Here is a 27,888-nt window from a genome sequence, read left to right as displayed (position 1 = left end):
AGCATGCTCTGAGACAGAGCGAGCGGATCTGATCCTCCCTGCTGGGCAGATAATGAGGAATTCTGGGATCAGCTCAGGCTCCCCGAGTCACCTGCATTCACTCAGAATGGAGTGTGAGGAACTTCATTGCAGGAGAGACATCACACACCTCCAGAATAATCCTTCATTTGTTCCCTTGCCATTGTCAGTGTAGGGCTACCGTGTTTTCACACACATGGTAGTGAAAAAAGTCCAATTATTTTATGTCTTTCTCAAAAGGAGTTGCCGTCGAAAGTGTAAATAGCACTGATGCAGGTATGATGGGGGAGGGAATCAGCCATTTTGAGTTATAATTCAAGTTTGGGTTGTGACGAACTGGTAATTTTATCACAAGTCGCTATGAAAATGCGTTATACTTCTTTCAGCTCTATACAGTGAGAGCGATCAAACACTTGCTTACAGCTCCAGCCAAACTCAGCTGTTCATTGTACTCATTCTGTGTAGTCATGTGCATGGGTATTATATTCACAGACAGCATCTATGACAGCAGTCTCATATGATTGGTTTATTGATTTATGTTCATAATTTTAATTTGGGTTATTACCTGAAAGCCTGTCTGAAACGCTTGCCTTCAGCTTCCATCTTTTTAAGGCCACCCTCCCTATAAAGCCCGGTCTGCTCTGATTGGCCAGTAGGCCCATTCTGTTGTCATTGGTCAATGGCTTCCAGCACGTGTAGGAAGTGTCAGCCTCCCCTTTCACTGTACCTGGCTTTGTTGGGGGCTTGTCAGACTAGCCGCTAGGCCTCTCCTTATGTACTTCCGTACTGTGTAATCCGTACTGTGTAATTCCGTACTTCCGTCGTGTGACATCACGATGATACGGAAGTATTGTCCGGACTACTGACGAGGCATTTCAGGAGCTCCAGGAGAAGTGTTTTCTGTCGGGGAAATGATCTCCCTTAACTGCAGACTTTGGGCTTTTTAACTTTGCAGAATTTTAAATACACACAAAAAAACTATATAACACACTAAAGGAAAGGGGAAAACTGAAAAGGCAGAATATGTCTCCTTTAAGATAAGTTTTTGATTTCACCACACTAGTTTGTCGCCTATGTGTGTTTCTGTGGCTCTGACAATAAGCAATTAATGAGACCCCAAAATGGCTCAACATTTGGAGCTCCTCTGTTGCTGAGCAGCAGAATTGATTGTGAAGTGCATATTATTTCATTGCAGTCTGTTTCGGGGGGGGGGGGGGATTTCAGCTCTAACTCATTTGTCCATGTTGTGGTGACCAGGCTTAACATGGTGTCGCTCATGCCCACAGCCTCATGTTGTTGGGGGGGATTTCCTACCTCACAGGGCTGCTTGTCATGAACAGTGGTGGTAAGGGGGATTCAGGCAGTAAGCTGACCAGACTGTGAAAGAGAAATGTTACTGTGAGATGATTGATAGTAGAATAGGTGACTTTCTGAGGCGGAGATTCTGTATGTTGCTTTGCATAGTTAATATAGTTAATTTAGCATCTAATCTAGCAATTGTGGATAATGCTTTCACAATCAATTAGTATAGTGTTAACACCCTTCCCGGTTTTTGTTTGTACATACTTGAAATGTTGTCCTTGTAGATGATTTTAGCTGCATGCATTTCCAGAGCTGCTTTGGAAAGAGAGCAGGCAATCTGATCAGTGGGTCTGTGTTTGTGATTTTCGGACTATGTGGAAGTGTTTGCACTGGCTGGTTGAAGAGAAGGCTGTGGTTCTCTGCCGGCCTGGATCAGGAGTGCAAGGGGTGTGTCCCTGCTCTGAGGACTGTGTGAGGCCCTCTGAGTCGGGCTTCTGGTTTCAGGTTGCATGTTCCCAATTGGCTGCTTTTGTTTGAGTAAAACACAGCGAGACTCTCGGCTTCTTAAAGATGCAGTGTCAATTTTTTGTGCTCTCCTCGAGAAAAAGTCATCAATTTCATGCTGATTACAACATATTCCCATTGATGGAACACTTTTATTCCGACGAGATCATCTCGTACTGATGGGGCCATTTTGTGTAATCAACATATGAATGGAATCTGAATGCCAGTGTGCCATTCTCTCATCCAGAGCAGAGGGACTATACACTCCAGTGCTAACACAGACATCATTTGTTTCTATGCTGTTTGTGGAATAGACAAAGGTCTGTCAACACTGAACAGCATCAAAGGAAGACTGTAGACTGAGCCATAAAATGACCATGCTCAGTGCTGTCCTACGGTTTGACGTTAATATGCTATGTAATCCGAGTTATTGTCCTTGTGATCTAATCATAAGTGCATGTTTATGATGTTCCGACTACCTGGGGCATTCCCATTAACTATTCAGGACTTTGTCTGCCTCAAAAAACTCCACTTAAAGCTTTAAGTGAAGACACACTCATGATTACAAAAGAATGTGAGACAGGAGCACACCATGGCCTCTAAGTTTGACTTTTCATTTATATATATTGGTCACAGCCAACATGCCTTCCTTTGTACTCAGAAGCTAAATTGATCCTGAGAGATTGAAAATATTGATCTGACTCAGTGTCTTACTTTGTTGTGAAGAGGGGGGGGGGGGGGCAGTGCACCTTCCGGACTGTTAGACATTGGACTTGCCACACTGCCAGTTCCTCGGGGGACTCATAATTACAGCTGTCTTCTCAGATTAGTCCGGCAGCCTGTCCAACTGTGGCTTCACTCCCTGGCCATTTATTTCATCTATTTCTCTCTCCTGAGAAACACACCTCAACACAATGAGCCGGCCAGCCTCTACAATAATGTATGTGATGATAAACACAGTGGCTCCTAATTGATAGAGTGATTCAGACAAGGGCTGGTTGTGCAAATTGGTCCCCTGTGAGCATGTTGCACAGAGTTGGGACTAACAGGTTGCAGCTCTGGCGTTGTTTGAGAGACGGCGAGTGGGGAGAGAGGAAATAGAACGGGCTGGACCTGCTGAGTGATAAAGAGGCTGTCTTTGCCTCCTCAGCCCCGTCTGAATACAGGCACAGTTCAGCAGAGGTTGGCTGCTGTAATCCTCTCAGTGTCTCCAGGAAGGCTCAGGTTAGTGACCTGCTGCTTTGTGATGTCTTGTAAGATTTTGAGAGAACACCTCACCTTTAATCCCCCACTGTTCAACTAACACATTAGCTCAACCGCTCCTGACCCAGCCCCTGCGATAAAGCCTTTTATCCAGCTCAATAAGGTCATTTGAAGTTAAGTATTGATTTCTTTTGGTGTCCAGAGAAAAAATGGATTTTTAAAGAGCTGTTAATTACAGTTGCACACTGCATTATATGGAGGACTTAATTTCGCCAGGGCTGGATTTTTAAACCCTGAGTGATACTTGCGGTCATCAATTAAAGTCGAACAAGCTGTAATGTCTGTCAGCGGAGCTTCTTTCAGTTGAATTCATTTATAATATTTGGTACACATATAGTTGAGATACTGGGGGGGAAAGTATATAGATATTTTGTCCACCTGCTATTATGCACATTTTCAAATTGTGCATGAAAAATGCGGAAACACTTGAAATTCAGAAAAGAATAGTTTAAATATTTATTAATATTTATGTACATTATTAAGTTCAATATGTCTTTAAGTTATTCACTTGGCTCAGGTGGAAAAGTTGTACTGATAAAAGCAGTGTACAATGGAAACAGACTTGGTTGAGTTATTCAAGAGTTTGATTTCAAATCGCACTGGAGGGGGAAAAAAAGAAAACGTGGAGACTGTAACCAAATATTAATAACAAGTTTCCAACACAGTTTTCACATTGTTATCATTCATTTGAGGATTGATGAGTGCTCTTAAAACCACTTAAGTTCCGTCAATTTTCGATTGGAAACTTGGTCAAAGAAACAGAAAACTTCTGTGAATAAATTTAGATATTATCGAATTTGTGTTCCTCTTAACTGTATAAGATTTGAGCGCAGATATAAACTGCTATTAACATAGCCCTTTAATCACCAGAAATATGTATTTCTGCTTTTCTTACTGTACTATTGAGAGACACAGGCATTTTGCTTTTGACAAAGAACAAGCAGTTCCGTTGTGTTCATGAAATAGAGACATGATTTCACATCTGTATTATCAAAGGTACAACATAGATTCACACAAAAGAGAAACCCCCACTCATTGTCTGTCTTCAGTTCTGAAATTCTCAGGCTTATGAGTAAATGAACTGCGCTTAATTGTAGGTCTTTCTTATTTTGATGTCCCTGCTTTTCTTGTCTAAACGAGTAATGAATAGAGTCGTTTCCTGTGGCTGTGTCGCCAGGGAGAGGGAGAGGGAGAGCCTGTGAGCTTTTTATGAGAAAGGACTTCTGTATGTAAATGTCCTGAATCAGCACTGAATCAGAAGAAGTGTGAAACTCCAACAATTTAAGAGCTAAGACACATTAATAATGAAAAGTTGTATTGATTTGTGTATAGTGTACTTCCTGGTTGTCTTATTTACATAATTACAGACTGAAACAACCATATGATACATAAATGCAGAGCCAGTTTAAATTTCAGCCTACAGGCAATTGTGTGTGTGTGCGCGTGCGTGTGTTATGTGTGTGTCTGTGTATAACAAGGAGGAGGGATTTCCCATTGTGTCTCAGAGAATAGCTTTAGTGTTTGTGATCACAGTGGTGTCGCACACACACAACGTCTGGCCTTGAACTCTTTCTCATGGACTCATGCTTCTAGCATGAGGGCCCAACAACAAAGGGAGTTAAAGCACTTGTAGCAGCAGCAGGTGGTTTAGAGTCAGATGTAATGACCAGCAGATATTATCTCCTGACTTCAACAAGATATTTCACTGTTGAGAGGGCCTAACAGCTCAGCAGCTATGTCCACTGTTGGTGCTAAACTGATAGCATGGCATTTTTCCCCTTCCAAAAGGGACACTGTGAGTTTTCTTTCAAGTCACGAGTCCCAGCTTCTTCTCTACTTGGCACGCGGTGATTTCCCGTTGATCTCGCAAGTAAAAAGGCTTCCTGCCCCTGCGCCGCTATTCCCAAAACCTGGGATGAATTAGTCTATTGTGATGCAAATGTCTGCCTGAGACCCTTGAGTCATCTATCACGGATGACAGGAAAGCTTGGACCATTGTGTTGGCCTGCCACACACACACACAAATAAGCATATGACGGACTACGGTTCACCTAACTTGAAAGTTGAAGAAACCGGATACAAAGGTTTATATCAACAGATGAATTCAAAATATTTCTTTGGTTATTATGAGCAAATGCAACTGTGATTTGATTTAGACTTTTTTGTCGTAATGCATAGAATGGAGTTGTTTATAATTACTATAATATTAAATTAGTCTTAAGGTGTGTTGAAAATAACCTTTCACGTGTTTCCATAACTCAAGGTAACATTTTCAAATGGCTTTCTTTAGTCTGACGAACAGTCAAGAACACAAAAAAAATCTATTTGAATATTGCAAAAGTCACATTTCAGAGGATTGAACTAGAAAATATTTTGAATGTTTTTTTGTTGAAATTGTTAAATGATTGTTTCAGCGGTATGTTAGATATTAGTTTGCATATTTAACAAATGAGTATTGTTCAGGGTGAAGTGATGTATAGTAGGGCGGCAACTAATTACTTTTTTTCATAATCAATTAATCTGCCTTTCATTTTCTTGATTAATTGCTTAGTCTTTAAAATGTCAGAAAACTGAAAAATGCCCAGCACAGTTTCCTTGGAGCGCAAGGTAGGTGACATCACCAGATGCCTTGTTTTGCTTTGTCCAACCAATCATTTAGAACCCAAAGATACTTATCTTTTAGGAATGTTTATCCGATAATTATCATATTTGAGAAACTGGAACTATCAAACATGTGACCTTACTTCTTGAAAAGGATTTAAATGATTAATGAATGATACTTTCCAGCCTGTTCTACCACAAACCACTTCTAGTATAAGCACAGTTTTTTGGTATTGTAATGTGTGCTTTAAAAAAAAAGAAAAGAATTGAATGAAGGGTTAATGACAGATCCATCCTAATGTGTTGGGCAGTGTCACAGGTATACTCTCAGTTCTGTCAGGCCCTGCAAACAAAAAGAGCCGAGTGCTAGAAGCCACACACACACACGTAGGCAATCTGCCGACTGATTCTTGGCCAGGCCCAGCACTGTCTCATGGCAGAGTGCTGGGCCAGATGTGACTGTGGTTGTGCCTGCATTAGGAAAAAGTGCTGTTACAGGAAATGGATGCTTTTAAAAAGAGGAAAAGGAGGGGAAAAAAACTGAGCGGAGCAGTAAAGTATTGTTCTCGCTGCTCAAAGGGTGTAACCAAAGCCAGTTAAATTGTTTAATGTGTCATTACTTGAATTAGCCTCTGTTTATGTTACAAAGGTGCACAAAGGCATTGGTGGTAAATTTGTACATCAGTGGCGATTCAGCACTGCCTTACTCGGGTAGTGCCCACTGCCTCTCTGGAGGACACCGCCACCTCACGCTGTACCTCAGCAGAGCCACTAACATCATCACCCTGGCCATCGCCTCTTTGAACTGTTGCCCTCTGGGAGGCGTTACAGGCCGGCCAAGACACGCACCTCCAGTTTTTTTCCCACAAGCAATTTGCACTTTAAATAAGAAAAAACACTAAGCACTGTCATCCACTCATGCTGCTACACACCCACACTTTATTAAAACAATGTGCAATTCAGATATGTTATTTAACTATGTATTCAAATTCTCTGCTGGTTTTAGTCAATGTGTGTGTTTTTTATGTTTGCACCATAGAGTAGACTTTTTTATTTCGTTGTATGCACTTACAATGACAATCAAGTCAATTCTGATTCTAGTAATCAGTTAACTAAAAAATTTGAAACATGAAAAAACAAGCCACTTAAAATTAAAATGTTGTATAGATTTCCCTTGTTATTTGTTTCTGTTTTTATAGAATATTGATTTAGGAAAACCATTTTTTTCATTTGATTAACCCAATAATTATTGGTTGCAGCCCCAATCTTTTATATAATGTTTTATTGTCAGTGGTCATTAGCGATTCTGAAAATGTGGTATTGACATCTACAATAAGAAAATGACCAAAATGAGAAACAAACAAGGTAAACGTGAGAAAATATATGATATAACTACAGTAATAACTATACGTTATTACTTTAAGTGAACCTGAATTCAATTGTTCTAAATCCATAATATTTGTAACATCGCATTTTTCCAATTGATGCCCGTCCACTTTCAACAGTGGGTTAGCACGAATCCAAAATATCCTCTGTGGAATAAATAAAATTCAAACAAGTTTGGCCTAAAGGAAATAAATCATGTTTGTGTTGAACCTCTTTGCTGGTGGTAAGAGCCTGGGTTTCAGGGCTTGTAAACATTTCCAGTGCCGCTAGAATTGGCTTTATGCTCCTCAGCTATCATCAACCATGAAGGTCAGGTTCAGGAGTGAGTCCCTCAGAGCTGAAGAAGAAAGGCTTTCTGTCCACACTCACCGTTTAAACCGTTCAACAATCTCACAGGGTGTAATCATTGTAGGATTTGTTGGGATTCAACAGTGTCTTCACTGGGCGATGTTTGAAGAAACCAGGATGCGATATAAACCGATGTTTGGAGTAAATTGCAAGACACTCACTTCACTTTTCCTTTATTGGAAAATCTAATTCTCTTGTGCATTTATGTTTTACTGTGAGGAATCACTCTTAAAATAACAATAATAAGAATGCATTAAGAAGCCCTGTAGTGGTTCTAATAGCTGTTACACTTGAAGTGACTAATGCAGTTGTTGCAGAATTTGAGGTCATAAATGCATTCTACAAGTAACCACACTGAATTACACCTTTATCCTTTTAAAGGATGATTGCGCTCTTTTCCCACTTTTTTTATCTGGTTTTATCTGGTCAGTTGTAAGTGAAGCAGAAAATGAGTCAGGCTCAAGAACCTCCGTTTTGTGTTTTATACGTCTATACTCATGGTGACCTAACTCCATGGCTGCTATAATAATTCAATTTCTTTGGGTTGGACAAAACAAGCAATTTCAGAACGGAATCTTGAACTTAACGAAATTGTGGTTGCATTTTTTCACCATTTTCATCATCAGTCTAAATGAGAATGAAGTTAGATGTGAGTGATGGTAAATTATATTTAAATATGACTTTTTATGGCATTTTCAAGTTGGAAAAATTGATGTGTGATTATGGTTGTTGAGTTGAGGTCATCCAATGTTGATTCAGGCACTGGAGATCTTATTGGAGCTTCTGAGAATTTAATTCTGGGTGTGGTACATCTGAGGTTGGCCTTCTGTGGACTGTGACAATTCACTCCATTGTCATTCACAACAGAGTGAGCCAGTCCCAGGCTCCTCGGACAGAGGATGCTGAGGGCCAAATTGGATTTCTGACTGAATGAGGAATCAACTGCTTGGGGATGGTCTAGAGAAAGCTGAGCCACAGTCTCTTTGTGGGGCTACTGCTGGAGTGCCATTCATATGTTGCAGATCCTCCAGATTCATTGAAATTCGGAGGAGAGTTTACTCTGGCCAGGTGGAGGGCTCCGCCAGCTGCTGAACAGCACAAATCTGCTGGGGGTCACACTATAAACATTTAATCCCTTTCCTGCTGCTTTGAGAGACAGGAACAACCCATGAAGAGTTGATTTTCTCTGCCCTGTCCCTGCATTGCTACAACCGCAGGACTTTATTTAACAATCAGGGCCTCACTGTTGCAGCGCAGATCTCAAAAAAGAAAAGGCTTTGATGAAAAAAGCCATCAAGGCAAAAAACAAGCCAGGACTCACTATAAGATGACTTTCCAAAATTCAAAGTTTAGACCTTCTTCTCTTTTGTCAATCTGTCAATTTCTGAGTTTTTTGCTGTAACATTAAATTTAACACACAGATAGTTTTAGTTGACTGTGAGTCCATTCATCTGTCTTTCACACTCTGAATCAAAGAAATCACCAATCATCACAAATCATTTTATTTTGAATCTGCCATTAATAAAAAAAAAAGAAAACATGCCTCAAAAATGTCTAACTACACAACTAAGTAATGTATCTTTTGCACTTTTAGCCGTTGGCTGTAAATCTCACGGCCTTTTTCAATGTGCAGAGGCTTATGAATGTCATCTGTCACTTTTTTTCCCTCACTTGCCCAGTAACGTACAAAAGTCTCTACTTTAGGGGCACAAAAACTCTGGAGCCATGTGGCTTAAACATAACAAAACTTATGCCTGAGATAACTGTCTCGATTCTTGCTTTTCTTTTAATGGACGCCAACATTTCCTGCTAACGAAGAGCCAACAAATTTCCAGCGTCGGGTACATTGCTCTGCTACACTGCTACTTACGTCCTGCTACAGTGGATTTATCTACAGTGATTCCATTAATAACTTTTCACAGTTACTGTATGTGCTGCACAATGCTGGAATCTTCTTCTTCTTCTGTCTGGATTCGGTTGAAGGACAAGTTCGCAAGCCTTAATGCATGTGAGCTCACTGCAAATGGAATGGACATAAGATGCAACTTGAACCAAACAAATGCTGAGAAACTAAAAATAAAATGATTAAAACGGTTCCTGATCTGGTTTTCTTCTGTGAAAACGGTTATAGTTTAACTATTCAATATGGGAAGCAAATTTTGAATTGAAATCTTACATGAACTCAAACTGTGAAAGTTGCTATTGTAAATGCTCAAATCAGTCTCATTGAGACCTTATATTTGTCTCAAAGACAAAACTGCCTGCCACTTATTATTTGTGGAGGATCATTGATTTATTGGCTCATGGAATAATGTAGCACCACAAGAATTTTAGGTGGGGAAAGCAAAGTTGTGCTTTAAGTATTTTTAGTCCTGAATGTGGACAGCCCCCCCTCCCAGCTTTTTTTCCCCCAGAAATTGTTGTTTTGCAATGCCAACTCTGGCAAGATGAAGAAAAAAAAGAATGCAGGCCAGCCAGGACCACCGAGTTTTTTTCCCCCCCAGCCGGGTGAAAAGAATGAATTATTCAACAGTAAGCAAGCTTTCAGCTGGCCATTTGTGTGCTTTGATGTACGAAGCAGGAGTTTGCATGAATGCCTGTATTGTCGTGTCATGTTTCCACAGTGTGTGAATTATGAAAAATCTCAACAACTAAGCAGCACCGATAATCAATACATTTTTGGTTATGTCTTTTTTGGGAAAAGTGGCAAGCATGAACAGATTCCAACTCCTGGACCCTTGGTTGTCAGTATTCAATATTAGCAAACAATTCAATCATTGATTAATAAGGAGGTTGATCATTACTTGCAGCTTCACTAGATGGACACGAGGGCTAATTGTGGCTGCTTTTCACAGCTCACTTGAGCTGCACATGAGAGCACTGATGTCACATAAGATGCTTTCGTGCTAGTTACTTTATATACAAACAGCTGAGGGATAGAAAAGCGTCTAGCGTTACTCTCTTGTCTAAGGATCTCTCTTCTCTTTTATGCCTCTGAGCTTTACTCTCTGTGCGGGATCACATTCTGTGATCCCTGATGTGCTGCCATTGATAGAAAATGCCTTTTCTTCTGCGTAACTGAGATACAGTTTATTTGCACATGGGCAACACGTTGTGGTCCCATTGTGTCACAATAATAAAGTAAGACCTTTAATTGATAATGAAGTGAACGTAGAAAAAAATGTTTCATTGTATTGAGGGTTTGGTGCATTTCATAGAGGAGTGGAACAGGTCCATGGCATTGGTTGGCTACAGCTGGACGCATAATTAGAGTGCCTCCTTACCTATAATTTGTGTAATAGTTTTGGTTGGCGGCATGTTATTACCATATGAAAGGGCTAAGCTGGGGTCATGTGCATTGCTACAGCAATTAGAGCAGAGCTGAGGGCAGAAGAATGTTTGGAGCTGTTGTTAATTGGAAATCTCTACAAAGCTATGCTTTAATTATAATTTAGTCAGAGCTGCACTGTTTTAAACCCAATATATTCAGTTGCCATTATTTTCTGTAATAGTATGAACAGCTAGGTCTGTTTCCTTTCAAGCGTCAGGCTTTGAAGAGAATGAGATTGAATTAGACTAATTTGAAAGGCTGTGCTGCTGCTGCCAGATTTTTTTTTTCATGCTAATGTCACATGGTGTTTTCACAGGGAAATTGGATCTGGTTTGTTTAGGAGATGTACATACATTCTGTTTTGTAAGGTTGCAGAGCTCAAAGTTGACTTTATAGCTTTGTGTATTAATCCACAGCTACTAACTAAAAAAGTGAATAAAGCTACACATTAGCCATGAAGCATTAACATTTGTGTGGTTTAAAAAATAACAATAACCATATATAATTTACTTAATTATTACCTAACTGTAGCACATTTTCTAGAGCATTACAGCATGAATTAATTATTAATGCCCCCTAAATTTTACCTTCAGTCAAATCTAAATTAATTTGGTTAATATTTGTTTAACCAATAATGGTTTAAAATATCCAATCCAAGAAAAAAGACAACACTGAAAGTGTCTTTGTGAAGCGTTTGATCGTCAGAATATTAAAACCAGAAGCAGCCAGTATCTTAAAATAATAACTGGTTACACACACACACACACACCTGTAAACCTGATCCCATGATATTTTTTTCTCAGTGTTCTGAGCTTTTCTCTAAATTTGTATTCTTTTACATTAAACACATTTCCCTCCATTTTCTTGTTCACACAGGTCGAAATGAGCTGATAGCCAGATACATCAAACTTCGGACCGGGAAGACGAGGACTCGGAAGCAGGTAAGATGGAAAGAAGAGATGTCTTTGTCGCATGAATGTCAGAGGGCTGTCAAATCTGAATGTGTGCGGAATGTTGCCTTTGTTTCTGCAGGAGAGAAATAAAACTAGAGAGAGAGTAACATGCTAAGCCGTCGAGGGGACCGACACGTTCCCCCGTCACCGCTGTGCTGCATGAACAGATGTTCTTCGATTATTACCTATCGCAAATTATACATCTTGCTTGTTCTATACGCATTAGAAGCCTGTCATTAACTACAATAAAGCAGTTACTGTACACACAACAAATCTAAGACCAATGTTTTAATGAGAAAAAAGTGTAGCTTTACAGTACTCAAGTATTTCTCCTTATGACTGCATCACCGAAGTCATGCAATTTGCCTTTTTTAATAGGAAAATGGAAGCCTTAATGGACTGGTACCATCTCTGATCAAAGAGTATTCGCTGCGAAAGTATCCTGCCTGCTGCAACACTCTCTCAAGATCACAGAGTTGAGCTCAGATTTCTAAAACAACCGGTGATGAGTCTGTGCTGCAATGAGTCAAATGAATGAAATAGAATTCAGGGCTCTGCCTTTCTCTTATATGTATGTAACAATAAGAATTGGAGTGCTATTGATTCTTGCATTCAAATGACCCGATAATGACCGGCTCTGATGGGCCTCGGTAACAACTGACCGATCTTCCCTCTAAACAGGAAATTCCCAGACTTGACCACTGACTTGAATTACAATGATAAACAAGCCGGTGTCTACGGTGATGTCGATCACTGTGTGTGTGAATTGATCGGTCTGGACAAGAAAGGCCGAGTTGTTTCTCTCTCGACTCTTCTCCTCAACGCAGAATCAGAATAAGAGAGAGAGAGACAGTTGTTTCTGTTTCTACTGTTTAAATGTACGCTGCGTGGGGAATTGCTGTTATAGTTATGTTTTATGTTAAGCAATTTTGATAGTAAAAAAATCCATTTAACAATTTTTAAGCAAACTCAACTCAAACCTTATGATTTTGTTACGTCGGTTGGGCCAAACAAAATGTTCAACCATGTCATTTTGACAAATTATGGTGGGATTTTCCTACATTTTACAATCCAAACGATCAAGTGTGATTATCCAGAGATTGTTGAATAATTATGAACTGCGTGAACGTCGGAGGTAAACTTGGCTGGTGAAATGCCTCACCCAGCTCCCGTAAGAATAGGAGACGAGACGATTCTCATTCAGCACACAGTGGATCACATCTGTGTGCTCTTAATGTGTGCTAAAGGGGCCTGCATCCTCCTTAATCAGTTCACTTAAGTAACGACAACACACAGCACAACGCTTCATTGGCTTTTAGCTCGGCGTGTGGTTTGGACATGCTTCTGTTATGCATCTTATCTCCCTCAAGTGTTTATTTAAACCAAGAAATGTGTAATCCACTTGTACATTTTTATTTAGTCTTTTCTTGTTTGTTTTTTTTATTTTCCCCCCTTTCTCTTTTTTTTTTTAATGGAGGTGTCTAGTCACATACAGGTCTTAGCAAGAAAGAAAGTTCGAGAAATCCAAGCTGCCATTAAGGTACGTCTGACTCTGCCCAGTAGTAGGGGGCTTTTCATTGCCATGGTTACAGGCTCTTCCTTTGTTTTCCTCCCCTCCCCTACCCCGGCAGGTGTCTAGTCACATTCAGGTTCTTGCCAGAAGGAAATCTCGTGAGTTTCATTCCAAGCTAAAGGTATGCGCTTTTCTGCTTTTGGGCTTGTTGGTTGCTGTGCGTCCCGACTTCCTGTTTCCTGTGGTGACAGAGTGAATGCCTGGTGCTCTGATTCCCCCCCTAACCCTAATCTTCTGCTGACTGTAGCCTCCTTAGATTTTCCAACCATCTCTCCACCCTCTCACTCCAGCTCTCACCCACACTCAGACATGCTGTCACTGTCCTGTCTACTTGGTTTTCTATTCACTCACTTTTCTTTATGGGCCTTTGCTTGGAGAGTGGCTGCTTATCGTATCAATGACAATGCTATGAAAATAGTGACCACATTTTAATTTTTATTTCCATTTAATATGGAATAATAAATAGATTAATAGTTAGCATTCCAAAGAAATGTTGTTAGTTGTTTATATGTAATTTTTTTGGGATTATACATAAACCTGACGGATATTCAATTGCGGATATTGAGAGATAAATATACTGAATATTGTCCAGCATTCACTAACTAACTTATAATCTTTAATTTGTTTTTTAAAGAATCGTGACCAATATACAGTATGTACATCCAGTTGGTGCTAGAAATATAAAAAAAAAGTCAGGGGATCACTTAGGTCAGTTAGACTCAACCTCTGGAGATAAAGAATGTAAGTCTCAAATTTCATGGCAAAACATTTAAAAATTCATTGAGAGCTCAGGCTGGACCAGAGTAGTGGATGGATTGACCATAGCATGGCTATGAATACAGTTTTGAAAACTTTAACATATATATTCTATTTTTACTATTTCTTTCTTTAGTAAAACCACAGTTAAAGTGCAGAAATGTTGGGAAGCATGCTGACATTGGCTGTTGGTGTGTGGCTTATAGCTGAAGGTCTGAGGAAATCCGCTTATCTCTTACTAAGCTGAATTATTAAAAAAAGAAGCATGGCAAAGGGGGTCAGGGTAAAAAAAAAAAAATTAAGGGGCGATTACACCTCTACCTCCTTTGACAATGTAACTCAACTTTTCCCCGCTGTCAAAGGCTCAGTGTAGCGCATTCAGAGCGAAGAATGGCCGTGAAGCTGGCTGTTTCTGAAATGCCCTCTCTGCTTTCTTGTTCTCCCCCCAGTCTGTTAATAACCCCAGGCTCTCACAATGCCACGGCTGTTGGTCGCTTTGCTTCCTCCCAGTTCAGATGTCGTCATTTCAGAGCGTTCCTGTCGGTTATTTCAGCAATAGTGAAATCTCTTTAAATCACTGAAGGTTTTTTTCAGAAAGCCATGGGAGAAAATCATCTGTATATCAACCCATGTGCCCTTTTCTTCCCTTCTTGGGGAGTCTACTATACATTTCACACTTTGCCCCATGCCCATGTTGAATACGAATTAATTACCCCTCATTAATCTGTGTGTGTGTGTGTGTGTGTGTGTGTGTGTGTGTGTGTGTGTGTGTGTGTGTGTGTTTGTGTGTGTTTGTTTGTCATAGGCTACTTTTGGTGACAGATTTCAGGCTTGTGGCAAATTGGGACTTTGTTGAAAAGAGGATTTTGGGTCATTGATAAAGGGTTGGTGTTGGGCAAGTAGTGGTAAGAGTTAGTGTAATTCCCCAGGAAATTTATGCAAGTGTCTGTAATGTCCCCAAAAGTGAGCTAGAGCAGTGTGTGTGTGTGTGTGTGTGTGTGTGTGTGTGTGTGTGTGTGTGTGTGTGTGTGTGTGTGTGTGTGTGTGTGTGTGTGTGTGTGTGTGTGTGTGTGTGTGTGTGTGTGTGTGTGTGTGTGTGTGTGTGTGTGTGTGTGTGTGTGTGTGTGTGTGTGTGTGTGTGTGTGTGAGAGAGAGAGACAGAGAGAAAGACGGCAGCAGGCCACATGAATGCCTGCTCTCTCAGGGGCACAGGCGGCAGTCTGAGGAAAAACAGACGGCTTTTGTATGAATCCCTGTCTTTTCTCATTTAAAGCAAATTAGAGTTCAGTGGCAAAGAGAAAGTGCAAGTGTGCCCTTCATTTTCGGGGGCATCAATGAAAACCTTCTGTTTCTGGTCTCGTCTATGGCATTCTAGTGAAATTACAGCCATTATGTTACTGTTCTGTTGTTGTGTCTGGACTGAAGACTACAGATCAGATTGTGACAATTACACAGAGTACAGAGACGTTCGCCACAGTGACCAAGCATCATTTGTAAATACAAATGTTATAATCCTTTTGTCATGACGTGCTCATTACACATCTGTGTCTGTTTGTTTTTTTCTAACTAATGTTTGGAAAAGACTTTTACACTTTTACAAATGTTAAATCACTCGACTAATTTACACTGAAACCCTGTTTGTTTGCATTTAGGTTACAAGCATGGTAAGTATTTATTTTCTGTTTGTGCTCCTGCCATAGTGAAACAATAGCTGCTGCCCAGTGTTGTCCCAGTGTTTGTGTGTGTGTGTCATCATGCTGCTACACACTACTGTCATAGTGCAGCTTGACTCTGCTTCGCCAGCATGCTTACGTTTAGCTCATCTAACCAGTGAGAGTGCATGGGTTTACAAGCGTGTACTGTTTGGTGTGTGTGTTTGTTTGTGCGTGTGTGTGTGCACTCTGCTGCAGTAATGTGCAGGTTCAGTTCAACTTTAAACAACTTTGCTGATGCACATTAACAAATGACGATGTTCCTATGCACTTCTGCAGGCTTTTGGTTCTCCATAAATTTAAATCCTTTTAATGGGCTACTTGCACAACCATTTCCGGGTTCTACTTAGCACTGCTCAACTGTTTCCGGTCCGTTTGGCTCTTTGAGACGATCGGTAACGAAGTTTCTGCTGCAGACCTTGGTTTGAGAGGCGACTGAGAAGTAATCCCGGCTTTATGTTTACCAGCCGTCGTCTTCTAAGGTCGGGATAGGTCGGAAACCTGTGAAAACTTAGTGCGCCTTTAAATTTCAATGACGCCAAACAGAGTGGGACACAGCAGTGCTCCGAGTGCTTCTTCGTCTGTTTTTGAAAATGTCCTGTTTTGGATATTTTCCTGCGTGACACTCGTGACAAAACTCTAAATGAAGCAGTGAGTAAACATGGTAAAGGTGAACAGACCGTAAACAGACAAGCAGCGTTATTTTGAAACGGAAGTACATCACGAAGCCTAGTGCATGTAGCGTTTCACAATTAATGTACACACAAAGCCTGATAATAATAAAAAAAACCTAACCGCAGCTGCGAAGACTCTCAAACAGTGTGATTGGTGTCCTTCAATTTTACTTGAAGAATTCTTTGAAATGTTTAGATGTGTTTCGGCATGCAGCTAAATGCCTTGATAGAATGGCTGCCGGATGTGTGTTTTAAAAGTATCTTAAAGATATTCGTCAAACTTTCATTTAAGTGCATACCACTGCCAACCATTGTATATTATAATTCAATGGTAATTGTTTGGCACATTCCTTCAAAAAAAAAAAAAAAAAGCCAACACTTATAATAGCAATGCTGATGCATCTTCTTTTTAACCTGCCTGCTGTTTACTGTTGTGAGAGAGGTCAGTGGTGCTTTCAGTGTGTTGTTTAGAGTCTGGTTGTTGCTGCCTCTGCAACATGCTCCACCCCTCCCTCTTTTTTTCTGTGTGGGTGCTAAGCCTTTTGTGACTGCTGTTAAAGGACCAAGCCGTGAAGGACAAAGCCCTCCAGAGTATGGCCTCCATGTCCTCGGCTCAGATAGTCTCTGCCACGGCTATTCACAACAAGCTCGGCCTGCCAGGCATCCCACGCCCAGCCTTCCCCGGAGCAGGGGTAAGAACCTCGTAGGCACCCCCCGCTTTCGATTCAGCAGGTCCAGTTTCGCCCAGGACAGCCTTGGGGCCAAACACACTGACACCCAGGCCAAATCACATTACACACCACAGCTTATTTCTACCCATCAGATAAGCAGTTGATCAAAAGAAGAGGTAGTCAAGATAACACATCCACTGAACATGTAGCTAAGAGCCATTTGATCTTGTCGCTCACAGCTGCTCACAATTGGATGTTCTTTGTCGTTTGTTCTTTGTTGTCTACTTATACGTCTCATTCTCCAGCTATGGCAGGGAATGATATCGGCTGGTCAACCAGGATCGTCACAAGAGTAAGTATCATGCTTTGATGTCAGAATACAAAACATAACGTTACACAAAAATTAAACTCTTTTAAAGCATTAAGTTTTCTGTGGAATTGTCCCTAATGGGATTGTCTTTCTCTGCTCCAGTATTAAGCCTTTCACCCAGCAAGCCTACCCCACCCAGCCAGCAGTCACAACAGCCATTTCAAGTAAGAATTGAACCAAAATTAACATCACATTTCTGCAATCAAATTTTTTTTAAAAAGCCACTGCTTTCCACTTCTTTGTCTTATAACATTCACAACATAATAAATGATCTAATAAACTCACTCCCTCTCCACTTGGTTTGAAGCATTTCCAAACTTCCTTAATTGTTACTTCTTACTGTGAAACACATGCTGACTGACAGGTCTGCTTAGAGACAGCAGTGACAATGAAGGAAGGTTTTGGTCCTTTGAACCTTCTTTCTTTTCTCCCTCACGTTTCTCCTGTGCAGCTCCAGTGGGAGGGCGAGAGTAAAGTCAATGTTGGAAATTTAGTGATCGAGTTTATGACCAGAATTAGCAACTCCAGCTAATTTAAGATACTCAAAATGTATATTTTTTGAAGTTGAAGTTGCTCAACCTTATAACAAGAGGGAAATCAGTCAAACTGCAGAAAAATCCTGACATGCAACTTTTTTTTTTTATCTCATTTAGGATTTTTTTTTTCATTCCATTGAAACTTGCTCATTAAAACTGGATGATAAGAAAACCTGACCTCTAAAAGGTTTTAGTGTATTCAGATTGATGCATCCCATGCACTATATTTAAATCATAAAAGTGTAGGCTTATCACAATATCATCCACCGTGCGCAATATCAGCAGAATCTCCCCATGCATGAAATGGAACTTTATCAAATCGTGTATATGAGCCATATTCTCAATTTAGGACTATCTGTTCTCCGTCTGCACTCAGACGTGACGTTTCTTATTATTTATATATTTTTTTTATGTTATAACGTGAAAGTTACACGAAATAATCTGATAGTGATCAGTTTAATTTTTTATGTGCTGCCATACAAACCTGCACAAAAAAGTCCAACTATTTATCTAATATCACAAAGGTTTTTTGTTTTTTTAAAGGAATATGTCCGTGCTGTTACACAACCCACAGAGAGGATGACTCTTATTTTGGTTTGACTTCAGGTTACGAGTCCACAGCAGCTCCAGCTCCCACAGCACCAGCATGGCAGGGCCGCTCCATCGGTACATCCAAACTCCGACTGGTGGAGTTCTCCGCTTTCCTAGAGCAACAGAGAGACCCAGACGCCGTGAGTGCCAGCGTTATACTAAAACATAAAATTCTCACTCTTTCTCATGGTGTTGATTCCCCCCCTATTATCGTCCAGTCCTTTCCTCCACGAACACACTGCGAAATTTTTCCCAGGCAGACAGTCAGATGAGAGGAGGCCAAAACAAGCTGGGAAAGGAGAAGTCTGGCCGACTGTATATTAATCAGTAACTTGCCAAAGATATGCCAAAACTATATCTAAACTGCAGACTTCAGCTCAGCAGGACAAACCACAGACTCACTGTGCAGCATGAGCTGACAAATCAGCAGCTCACATTTCTTATTTGCTCTAGCATTTTTAAAATGTTTGTCTACATTTTCCCGTGCACGCTCTTTTGGTTTTGATATCGCATGACAACAGTCATTAATCTTAAATGCAGCACTGTCCCAGAGGCTGCATGCTACAGAGGTTGCTCTGTTAGCTTTTAGACTGAAGTGCAGTTGCCACATGACGGGGCTTCTTATGGTCACAATGAGGGCAACAAGCCTCTGGAAATCTAAAGTTATTTTTATTATATTATTATTATATGTGCTGCTTTTCTTTCTGCTTTTGGCATCGTGGTCTTAACAGACTACAGTTTTTATTCACTTTATAAAAACAGGTAAAAACGAATGGGTAAAAAAAAAAGGCAAAACCTCTGCATTATTTCATTCTCCACTGTCAATTAAGGTGGATTGTAGTTGCCTTATATGCAGAAATATAGCTTTTTCATGTGAGTGAAGACTGAATTATACTCGTCTACCATTAGCTCTTGAGAAACTGAATTGTTTTGTCTAATTTAATGCTTGTGATAGATCCATCTTGTGCCGCTTTGTGGTTTCACAAATTTCTTGCTTTTCATAATCTCAAACCATAAGCTTATAGTAAACAGACAATCCCTGTGTTGTGAAATATAAATAAGGGGATGACTTTGTTTCTTTAGTGGAGCAGAATGTTATTATTGAATTTGTACATCACTGATATGCCTAAAACCATGAAGTGAATGAACACAAATAAAGGGTTATTTCGCATCATAAGATAAAATATTGTTCCTGATCGAACTCCAGTTAACATTTGCTTATTATGGAATTGGCCTATTAAAAAAAAAAACTTACTTTTATATTGACTTGGAGATCACTTATCTGTCACTAATTCTAAATTCAGACAAGATTCACCTGTATTTTCCTTTTATTGTAAGTACAATAATACAGCCTAAAATGTTATTTTAGCATTTTATCTTTTTTTAGCACTATATTTTAAAATGTGTGCCTAAGTCTATTTATATACGTTTTTTCAGTACAACAAGCACCTATTTGTACACATCGGACAGACAAATCACTCCTACAGCGACGCCCTGCTGGAGTCGGTGGACATTCGTCAGATTTATGATAAATTTCCGGAGAAGAAAGGCGGACTGAAGGAGCTGTACGGAAAAGGCCCCCAGAATTCCTTCTTCCTTATAAAATACTGGGTGAGTGTCATTGTCAGCACCATTGATGTGATGAAGAAGTATGAATTCAAAATTCTTGCAGCTTGATGAACAATACACCCACACTGCTCTTAAGATCATTCCTAACGTTTTGTGCATAGTGAAATGTTTGAATCCTGTTCAGTGGCAGTCACCTCAGGTTGTAATCACTCTACACAGAGATGACTGCTCCCTTAATGTTTGCAGAATGCACTCGGCTACTGTATATTTGGACTTGCATAGCAGGAGAGCTTTTGATCAAAGCGCTCACTAATTCAGTGTAATATCTCCAAACAATGGAGTGACCTAGTTGCACCCCTAATGGCTGTTTAAACATTGCATGTATTTCCTCCTTGATGCAAAATGCTAACTAGCGGCAGCCAACAAAGTAGGGACCGTATGCACTTGGACCAAGTCCCCTCAAATTCCTTTTGAAGTGACCGACCAATCTAAATTTCAAATGAAAGCAGAATCTGCACAATAATGAACGTATAACTGCTTTGCTTAATGAAGGAGGAGAATGTTGTAGGAGGATGTCTCCTCTCTTTGTATCCGTAATGAACAGGATGTCCAGGGCGCAGAGAGGCTGCCCTCTGGGAGCAGACCCGTTCAACTTTTATGAATCAGCCCTTTAATGTAACTTCATTTAATCCTCTTTACAATCTTGTTTCCAATATGGACACAATAACATACTTATTCAGATGCGGCCTGAGATCTTCTAATTTGATATTCCACCTCGACAGCTCTGTGATCAGAGATTCTTAATACAGAGGTTCACACGTTTTGCTGCTCCCATAATTCTGACTACCTCTGGAAATACGGATATGTGCTGTACCCAGTTCACTACCACAGAGTGTAGGTATATGTTACTACAATCAGTAATCCAGAAATTAACATGCTTGTGTATGTTGATATGAAGGTGTTTTATGATAACGTGACACAAACACTTTGCTGTGAGACTTTACAATTCTTTAGCCATTTACACTCAAAGCTGCTATAATCAATATTTTCATGTATGAAATGACAATGTGAAAACAAAGTGATGTGTAGGCGTGTCGCTTGTAGTGATGAGCCTCCAGACAATCATCACCTGAATCTTCAGCTCAGTTTCACAGTCGAACCTGCAACTGTATGGTTTTGGTTCACTCTCACTGCTCTCGTCATCGTCCCTTGTTTTCAGAGAAAAAGCTCTAAAAACCCACTGTACATTAATTACCCAGCAAGCAGACAGAGTTAGCGATTAGCTGTTGAACTTAGTGGAGCATACAGCACCTAAGGTTCCGGATATTTCCCTCAGGATATGGTAGTAGAGACTGAAAAGAGCTCAAAGAGAGTGAATATTGTCCAGGCGTTCACCCTCCAAATGAATTCTGATGTTGCTCCGTATCTGTGGCATGTGCAAATGACTTACTGTTTTCTAACAAGTTTACTATATCAGCTTAAATGCTTGATAATGGATTTTTGCCAATGGTGTTTTCGCAACTTGTTTCTGCTGGCACCAAGTGGCCAAACACCTTCTGCAGCTGTGAGTGGCTCCTCCATTTCCTTGGTACTTTATATAGTGGTGGAGTAGTGACAACCAGCACATGGAAAAAATAAAATGCATGCTTCACATGCTCAATTGTTTTGTAAATCTTTGTCAAATCAGTCGATACAGTAATCCCAATGTGATGGGCAATGTTGTTGACATTTGGACACTTGTTTTGTTTTTTTATGCAATAATTTATTGTTGTGTTGTCAATTAACCATTTCTATGTATATATGTTCGGGATTGTTAAACAAATTTTCCAAAAGCGTTTACAGTCCGCTTGTGGTTTCCCCAAATCATCACTTATTCTGTTAAATGCCTTGTTTACAACTGTGTCCAATTGTGCAAGGGGCAGTATGATCATATCAAACACACTGTATTTTCCTGTTTGCCAGGTTTTTTCCTCTGAAGTGGACACAATACACAAATGTTCATTAACACTTGATGACATTTTTTTCCCTCTGCTCCCCAGGCTGACTTAAACTGCAACATTCAAGATGACAGTGGGTCTTTCTATGGAGTCACAAGTCAGTATGAGAGCTCAGAGAACATGACCATCACGTGTTCAACAAAGGTGTGCTCTTTTGGCAAGCAGGTAGTCGAGAAAGTTGAGGTACGGACTGAACAATGGAGAAAAATCTCAATCTCAATGAGAATTTGCACTACGCATTTTGTTTTTTATTGTATATTTAATATATTAAACTTTGTTTTGTTCTCTTGCTCCTCAGACTGAATACGCACGGTTTGAGAATGGACGCTTTGTCTACAGAATAAGCCGGTCTCCGATGTGTGAATACATGATCAACTTCATCCATAAGCTAAAACATCTACCAGAGAAATATATGATGAACAGTGTGCTGGAGAACTTCACTATCTTACTGGTAATCACTTCACTGACCTGAGTGGGTGAGGTCCCTCTTCTGGTCCCTCATCATTCTTACTCCTCTTCTTCTTCTTGTTGCTTTCAGGGTGTGTTGGCGGCTAAAAAAAAAAGAAAAAAGAAAAGGGGGGGGGTTGTCTTGAGATGAGTTCCTCTCGCTGGTCTCACATTCCTGTCATTCCACAGGGGATGAAACACTGTGTGAGGAGCCTCATTATCTGCAGGGGAAAAGGGAGGTGGCATCACATGGGGCCTTCAAATGTCATTCACCACAATTGACAAAGCAAAGACAAATAAAAAGACAGATGAAGATCCATATGTGGGGGGGTTCTCAACCCGAATGAAAAGCTAAGAAGATTGTAAAATCCACCTGACCATCCTCATCCTCTCATAGGAGGCTAAGAGTGTCTTAAGAAACAGAATCCACCCGAGGAACCGAAAATGACATGTTTCACCTTTTTCTTTTTGCTCATTTTTGAGTCTAAACTTTTATCCAACCACTGATGCTCTGTTGAGTTTCGTTTGATAGAAAATGAGACATTATGTTTGATTTAACAAAAAAAAAAAGGGTGTATAACTCAATTGTGCAATCAGACTACTCTTTTCTGTCACTGCCCTCTCCCCCATTGACCATGATACACACATTAGTATTTGTCCTTCTTAAACTAAAAGGAATCATACAGGAATAGGCATAACTCTGATGAGGAGGACGCTCATTTCTGTTTTTTACATTAATTTAACTTATTTATAGAATCTGGGCTCGTTTGGTTCTGTACCTACGTTGATGGTTTAAAAACATGCAACTTGCTTCGTCTCCCACTAATTTCCGTCCACACTGACGACACCACTTTACCAGAGAGTGACGGTCTTTTCTGTTGCAGGTGGTGACGAACAGGGACACCCAGGAGACGCTGCTATGTATGGCGTGTGTGTTTGAGGTTTCAAACAGTGAACACGGCGCCCAGCATCATATCTACAGACTGGTGAAGGAATAAGAAGCTCTGAACCCCCCCCCCCTCCTTCTTTTCATAGACTTACCAACCTCAAAACAAGTGGCAGGGCCTCTACCTGAAAGTCACACCTACAATGCTTTTTGGTCATGGTATCGGGTGAAGTCGGTTGCTATAAATTTGTTTTAATATAAGTGTTTGTTATTCGACTGCAGCTGTGAATTGCGGTACAGTTGTTTCTATGTTTAAATACGGGAATTCACGTTTTAAATTATGTTGAGTTGGTCTCTGTTGAGTATAAATGTGGCCGTTCTTAAAAGAATTTACTAGATTCATTTGGTAAATGGAAAACTGTGTGTCGTCTTCTTCTGCCTCATTGTAGACCAAGAAAAAAGAAAAAAAAAACTGATGCTGGCCTTTTTACCAGCAGCCTGATGTGGCCTGTGTAATATGTTTGAGTGTGTTCTTCTATGTCTGTAGTTCTTAATTTGTGAGCATACATACTGTAGATATACAGACATGCACCCACAGCCAATAGATTTTCCAAAGAATCAAAATTAACAACACTACAGATACAGTCGCTGAAAGCAAATGGTTGTGAGTATTGCAAAATTACTGCTATAAGAAAGAAAAAATAAATCAGCTCTCAGATGTGTATTTATCTCCACTGAAGCACTCCAAGTCATAGTCACTACGAGCAGAATGAATGCACTGTAAAAAAAAAATACAGCTCATAAGTGTGGGGATGTTTTTCCAACTGCTTAACATCTCTGTGCTACAATCAAGTCTTTCCTCTGCGACCGATGATCGGAGAATTTTAGAAGGTTTTAAACAGCCGACAGTTCTGCTAAAATGACTCACACATGTTGTCCAACAGCACTTTGTTCCCCTCCCTGGACTTGCCTTACTAATATATTTCTCCGTTAGATCTGCGGTTTTAGAACAGTTTCAATAATCATAACAGTATAAATCCCATGCAGACAGCAGACCTTGCTCAGTACATGCTGTGGCTTTGCCCCCTGAAAGTTGAGAATCTCGTTCCCCTCTGGGATCGCAGTGTGGTAACTCCAAGCCAGAGAGTCGCTGCCTTCATATTCATACGACGTTCACATGTTTCTGTGGCCTACACTGATCCCGAGCCTTAAACATCTCATAGCTGTGTGTGAACTCCGAAACATGCCACTAAAACTGTGATCTCTACCTGGTGAGACCAGGCGGAGTATCCATAATACAAACAGCCAAAGTGTTCAGTGCCTTAGAGAATATTCTAACATTACCCTTTGTTGTTGTTGTTGTTTTAAAGTCTGAAATATGTTTAGTGGGTGAGACAGGGGGAAAAAATGACTCTCCGGTATATAACTTGGTACATCTCCACATCTGAGGAATTACATTTCTACATAACATTAACTGGTACACTCCAAATATAATTAATTTTTTTTTCAGTTTGCAAATTTAAGGTCAAAAACAGTCAGAACACAGGTTGTATTTTTATCTAACTCTGTAATTTGTTCCGAAAATCTCAGCCCTGATATTGTACTATAAACACAGAGCGACTGCCTTTCCTGTTGTAAAAGACCAAAAACACAGGCTCAATCGTTTGTCCTGTCCTGCATGGTAACAAGGAAGTGCCTTTGGTTTAACAATGTACAGCTTCAGAAAGATTAAAAAAAAAACACACAAGCTAAAAAATGTAATGTTGCTAGACCAAAAAGGAAACACAAGTGAAACCAATCACCACATTGCCTTTTCAAAGGATTGTTATGGCAGCAGGGGAAAGCTGGATACCGGTTAAATAAATGATGTATACATTTTTAATATAAATTGATCTAACATATGATGTATTTGAAGAAAAAAACGATTTCTTTGCTTGAGGTCAAAGACTGAAAGACCTGCTGATGACGCACAGCCGCTGACTGAGCGCAGGATGTCAACTCAAAATCACTGCAGCCGTCTGCTTCGTGCACACTTGCAGGTTCAAGTGTTTAATTTTTGATTTATTTTTTTTGAAGTGAACACTTTTTGGGGGGTAAACATTACATTACCTTTGACCATGACGTGAGGTCAGGGACCAACGAGCTTTTACATTTATTATCTCTCGCAAACAAAAACTTAACGTTTAAAGTTTATAATCTTTTCATCATTGTATGTAGAGCAATTTCTTCAATATAATTTGGAACCGTTTTAATTGAGGCTAAATCTGAATTTTTTTCCCAAAACCTGTGCGAGATGCTTCTTCAGACACAAATCTCTCCCAACTGCTATGGACGAGGCCGTCGAGGTTAATATACTTTTCATCTTCAAGGACCATAGATACTCAGACACTTACTGTTCCTTACATTTTAATCATCTAATGTATTTTAATCAAAGAAGCTCTAGATAATTGCAGACAATGTGTCTGGTGGATGCAGATAAAAGTTCAATCATTCAGTATTTTATTTTGATTTTGTTGCCACAGCCCTGTGGACACCGGAGTGTTCAACAGGCCTTTTCTCATGTTTACCCTGTGTATCTGTTCACATTTATTGATTACTAAGTGAAATGTTCTTATTGTTCTTGTATACAGTCGTACTTGGTTTTGTGATGACATTGTCTGTATATTGCAAGCCCCATAAGGTGGGGATGATGTTACTGCTGCCCTGCTGGTACATGTTGACATGAAACACAAAAGAAAAAAAACAGCGGCAGGGCTGATGCCTTCAGTGGCGTGACTGTCTGTTGGACCACTTCTAGAGAAAATGGTCACCTACACACACACTGAGGAGAAAAAAAATCAGATACGTTGAGGAATCATGCTCCAAACATATCATCAGTTTAGCTCTTGTAATTTGTAATTCTGTAGGTACTGGTACCTTTTTTGTTTTTCTGACCATTTTATTTCGATGGTGGCTTTAAAGTGACTCTACACATCGCTCACATATAGTCGTCCTACACACACCTGGGTTTTGTGTGGAGACATTGTCTTTTTTTTTGTAAAAAGGTGCTTTGTACAAAATGATATATCTTGGCTTTTCTTGGTACAGATGTGTGATATCTTGTCATATCCCAGACGGTAAAGTGCTGGAGCAAAGGAGAGAAGAAGCAGCTCTGCTATGTTTCTGTGTTCTGCATATGGTCGTGTCTTTGCTCCGTAACATTATGATGCCTTCTTGATAATAAAGTAATTTTGTAGCTTTCTAGATACTTTCTATGTATGCAACATTGAAGTTAAATAAATCTGAAACATGTTCCCCTGGTGTTGTCACTCCGCACGAAACATTGATCATAATTATTGTGCTGAAGCAGTATTGTCCAACACACTGCGGTTTATTCTGTGCTGTGTGGACGGTTTTTACTCTTTAACTGCAAACAGCTCGGATCAACAGCAGATGGAGCCTGTCACTTTTTCCGCTGTCCACATCCCTGTTTCACATATTTTGATGTGGACTACTGTAGTGACAGAAACCATCACCACGGGGAGACATTGTAGGTGTAAAAGCAAATACATTAAGTACCAATAAGATTTGAAAATTGGCTCATTTTATCAAGTACACCCTTACTGATGATGATTTGAATCATGTGTCAATCAAAAAGTATCAAAAAGTCACACAAAGTATTAAGAGTTTGAGTGACAAGCGAGATCACTGTCTAATAATACTGTAAATGCTTGACTGTTTGACTTATGACATTATTTATAAAATATAGCATCATAAATCTTTAATAAATGTGAAACTCCTGTCCCAGTTTAACAGGTGGTTATAGAGGTAAGTGTGGAACAAAAGTATTTAGGATTAGGAGGGCCATCAAACCCAACAACAAGAATTTAGTCCCATTGACCATTTGGCACATGAAGATTTGTTATCTATCTTTTTTTTTTGTTTCAGTGCAGGATTTGAATTTACACTGCAAAAATGGGTTTGTCTTTTGTAGTGCATAGCGCCACTGTGTGGACATATATCGAACATTACACCCTTACAGATGTGAGGGGTATAACAAAATTATTATTCTCTGGTCCAAGGGAGTTTTTTTCATGTACATATCAACTGTAAGTGCTTCAAGAGTTGATGTAATTTGAACTGAGGTTGGGCTGACACCAGTGTGACGAATGTGATTTGGGTCAGCGGTCATTAGTCTCACCGACTCAATTTTATATATTTTTATCGTAGTATCTAGCCATACAATTTAAGTTTATTGAGTTCAATTCATAGGATTGTTCCCTTCGGGTACTTTAGTTTGTGAGATGTTCTGACAAGGTTCTCTAGTGTAAAGGGGTTCAAAGCAATGATGCTGACATGGGCAGCACTTTAAGTTCAAGACTCGCCATGGCTGAAATGTGGAAGTGATTCTGACAGCATTG

The 27,888-nt window shown here is 39.9% G+C and overlaps 1 protein-coding gene across 7 annotated transcripts in view; it reads left to right on the top strand.

Annotated features, from left to right (window-relative positions):
• The window catches only part of tead1b (TEA domain family member 1b), a 45,187-nt gene extending 18,406 nt beyond the window's left edge, over positions 1-26,781 (top strand). Inside the window, exons 4-15 of one of the 7 annotated variants that reach the window (XM_035628309.2) lie at positions 11,630-11,694; positions 13,184-13,246; positions 13,338-13,400; positions 15,688-15,699; positions 16,982-17,113; positions 17,398-17,444; positions 17,565-17,626; positions 18,605-18,729; positions 20,027-20,200; positions 22,198-22,338; positions 22,454-22,606; positions 23,487-26,781. In XM_035628309.2, coding sequence (XP_035484202.1) covers positions 11,630-11,694; positions 13,184-13,246; positions 13,338-13,400; positions 15,688-15,699; positions 16,982-17,113; positions 17,398-17,444; positions 17,565-17,626; positions 18,605-18,729; positions 20,027-20,200; positions 22,198-22,338; positions 22,454-22,606; positions 23,487-23,600 — 1,151 coding nt within the window. In that variant the 3' untranslated portion in view covers positions 23,601-26,781. The remainder of the gene's footprint in view (positions 1-11,629; positions 11,695-13,183; positions 13,247-13,337; positions 13,401-15,687; positions 15,700-16,981; positions 17,114-17,397; positions 17,445-17,564; positions 17,627-18,604; positions 18,730-20,026; positions 20,201-22,197; positions 22,339-22,453; positions 22,607-23,486) is intronic. The other 6 variants (XM_035628310.2, XM_035628312.2, XM_035628311.2 and 3 more) reach the window with 6 other exon arrangements.
• The last annotated feature ends 1,107 nt before the right edge of the window (positions 26,782-27,888 follow it).

The sequence above is a fragment of the Scophthalmus maximus genome, chromosome 4 (genome assembly GCF_022379125.1).
Source record: "Scophthalmus maximus strain ysfricsl-2021 chromosome 4, ASM2237912v1, whole genome shotgun sequence".
Lineage (NCBI taxonomy): Eukaryota > Metazoa > Chordata > Actinopteri > Pleuronectiformes > Scophthalmidae > Scophthalmus > Scophthalmus maximus.
This window is presented reverse-complemented; position numbering and strand designations above follow the sequence as displayed.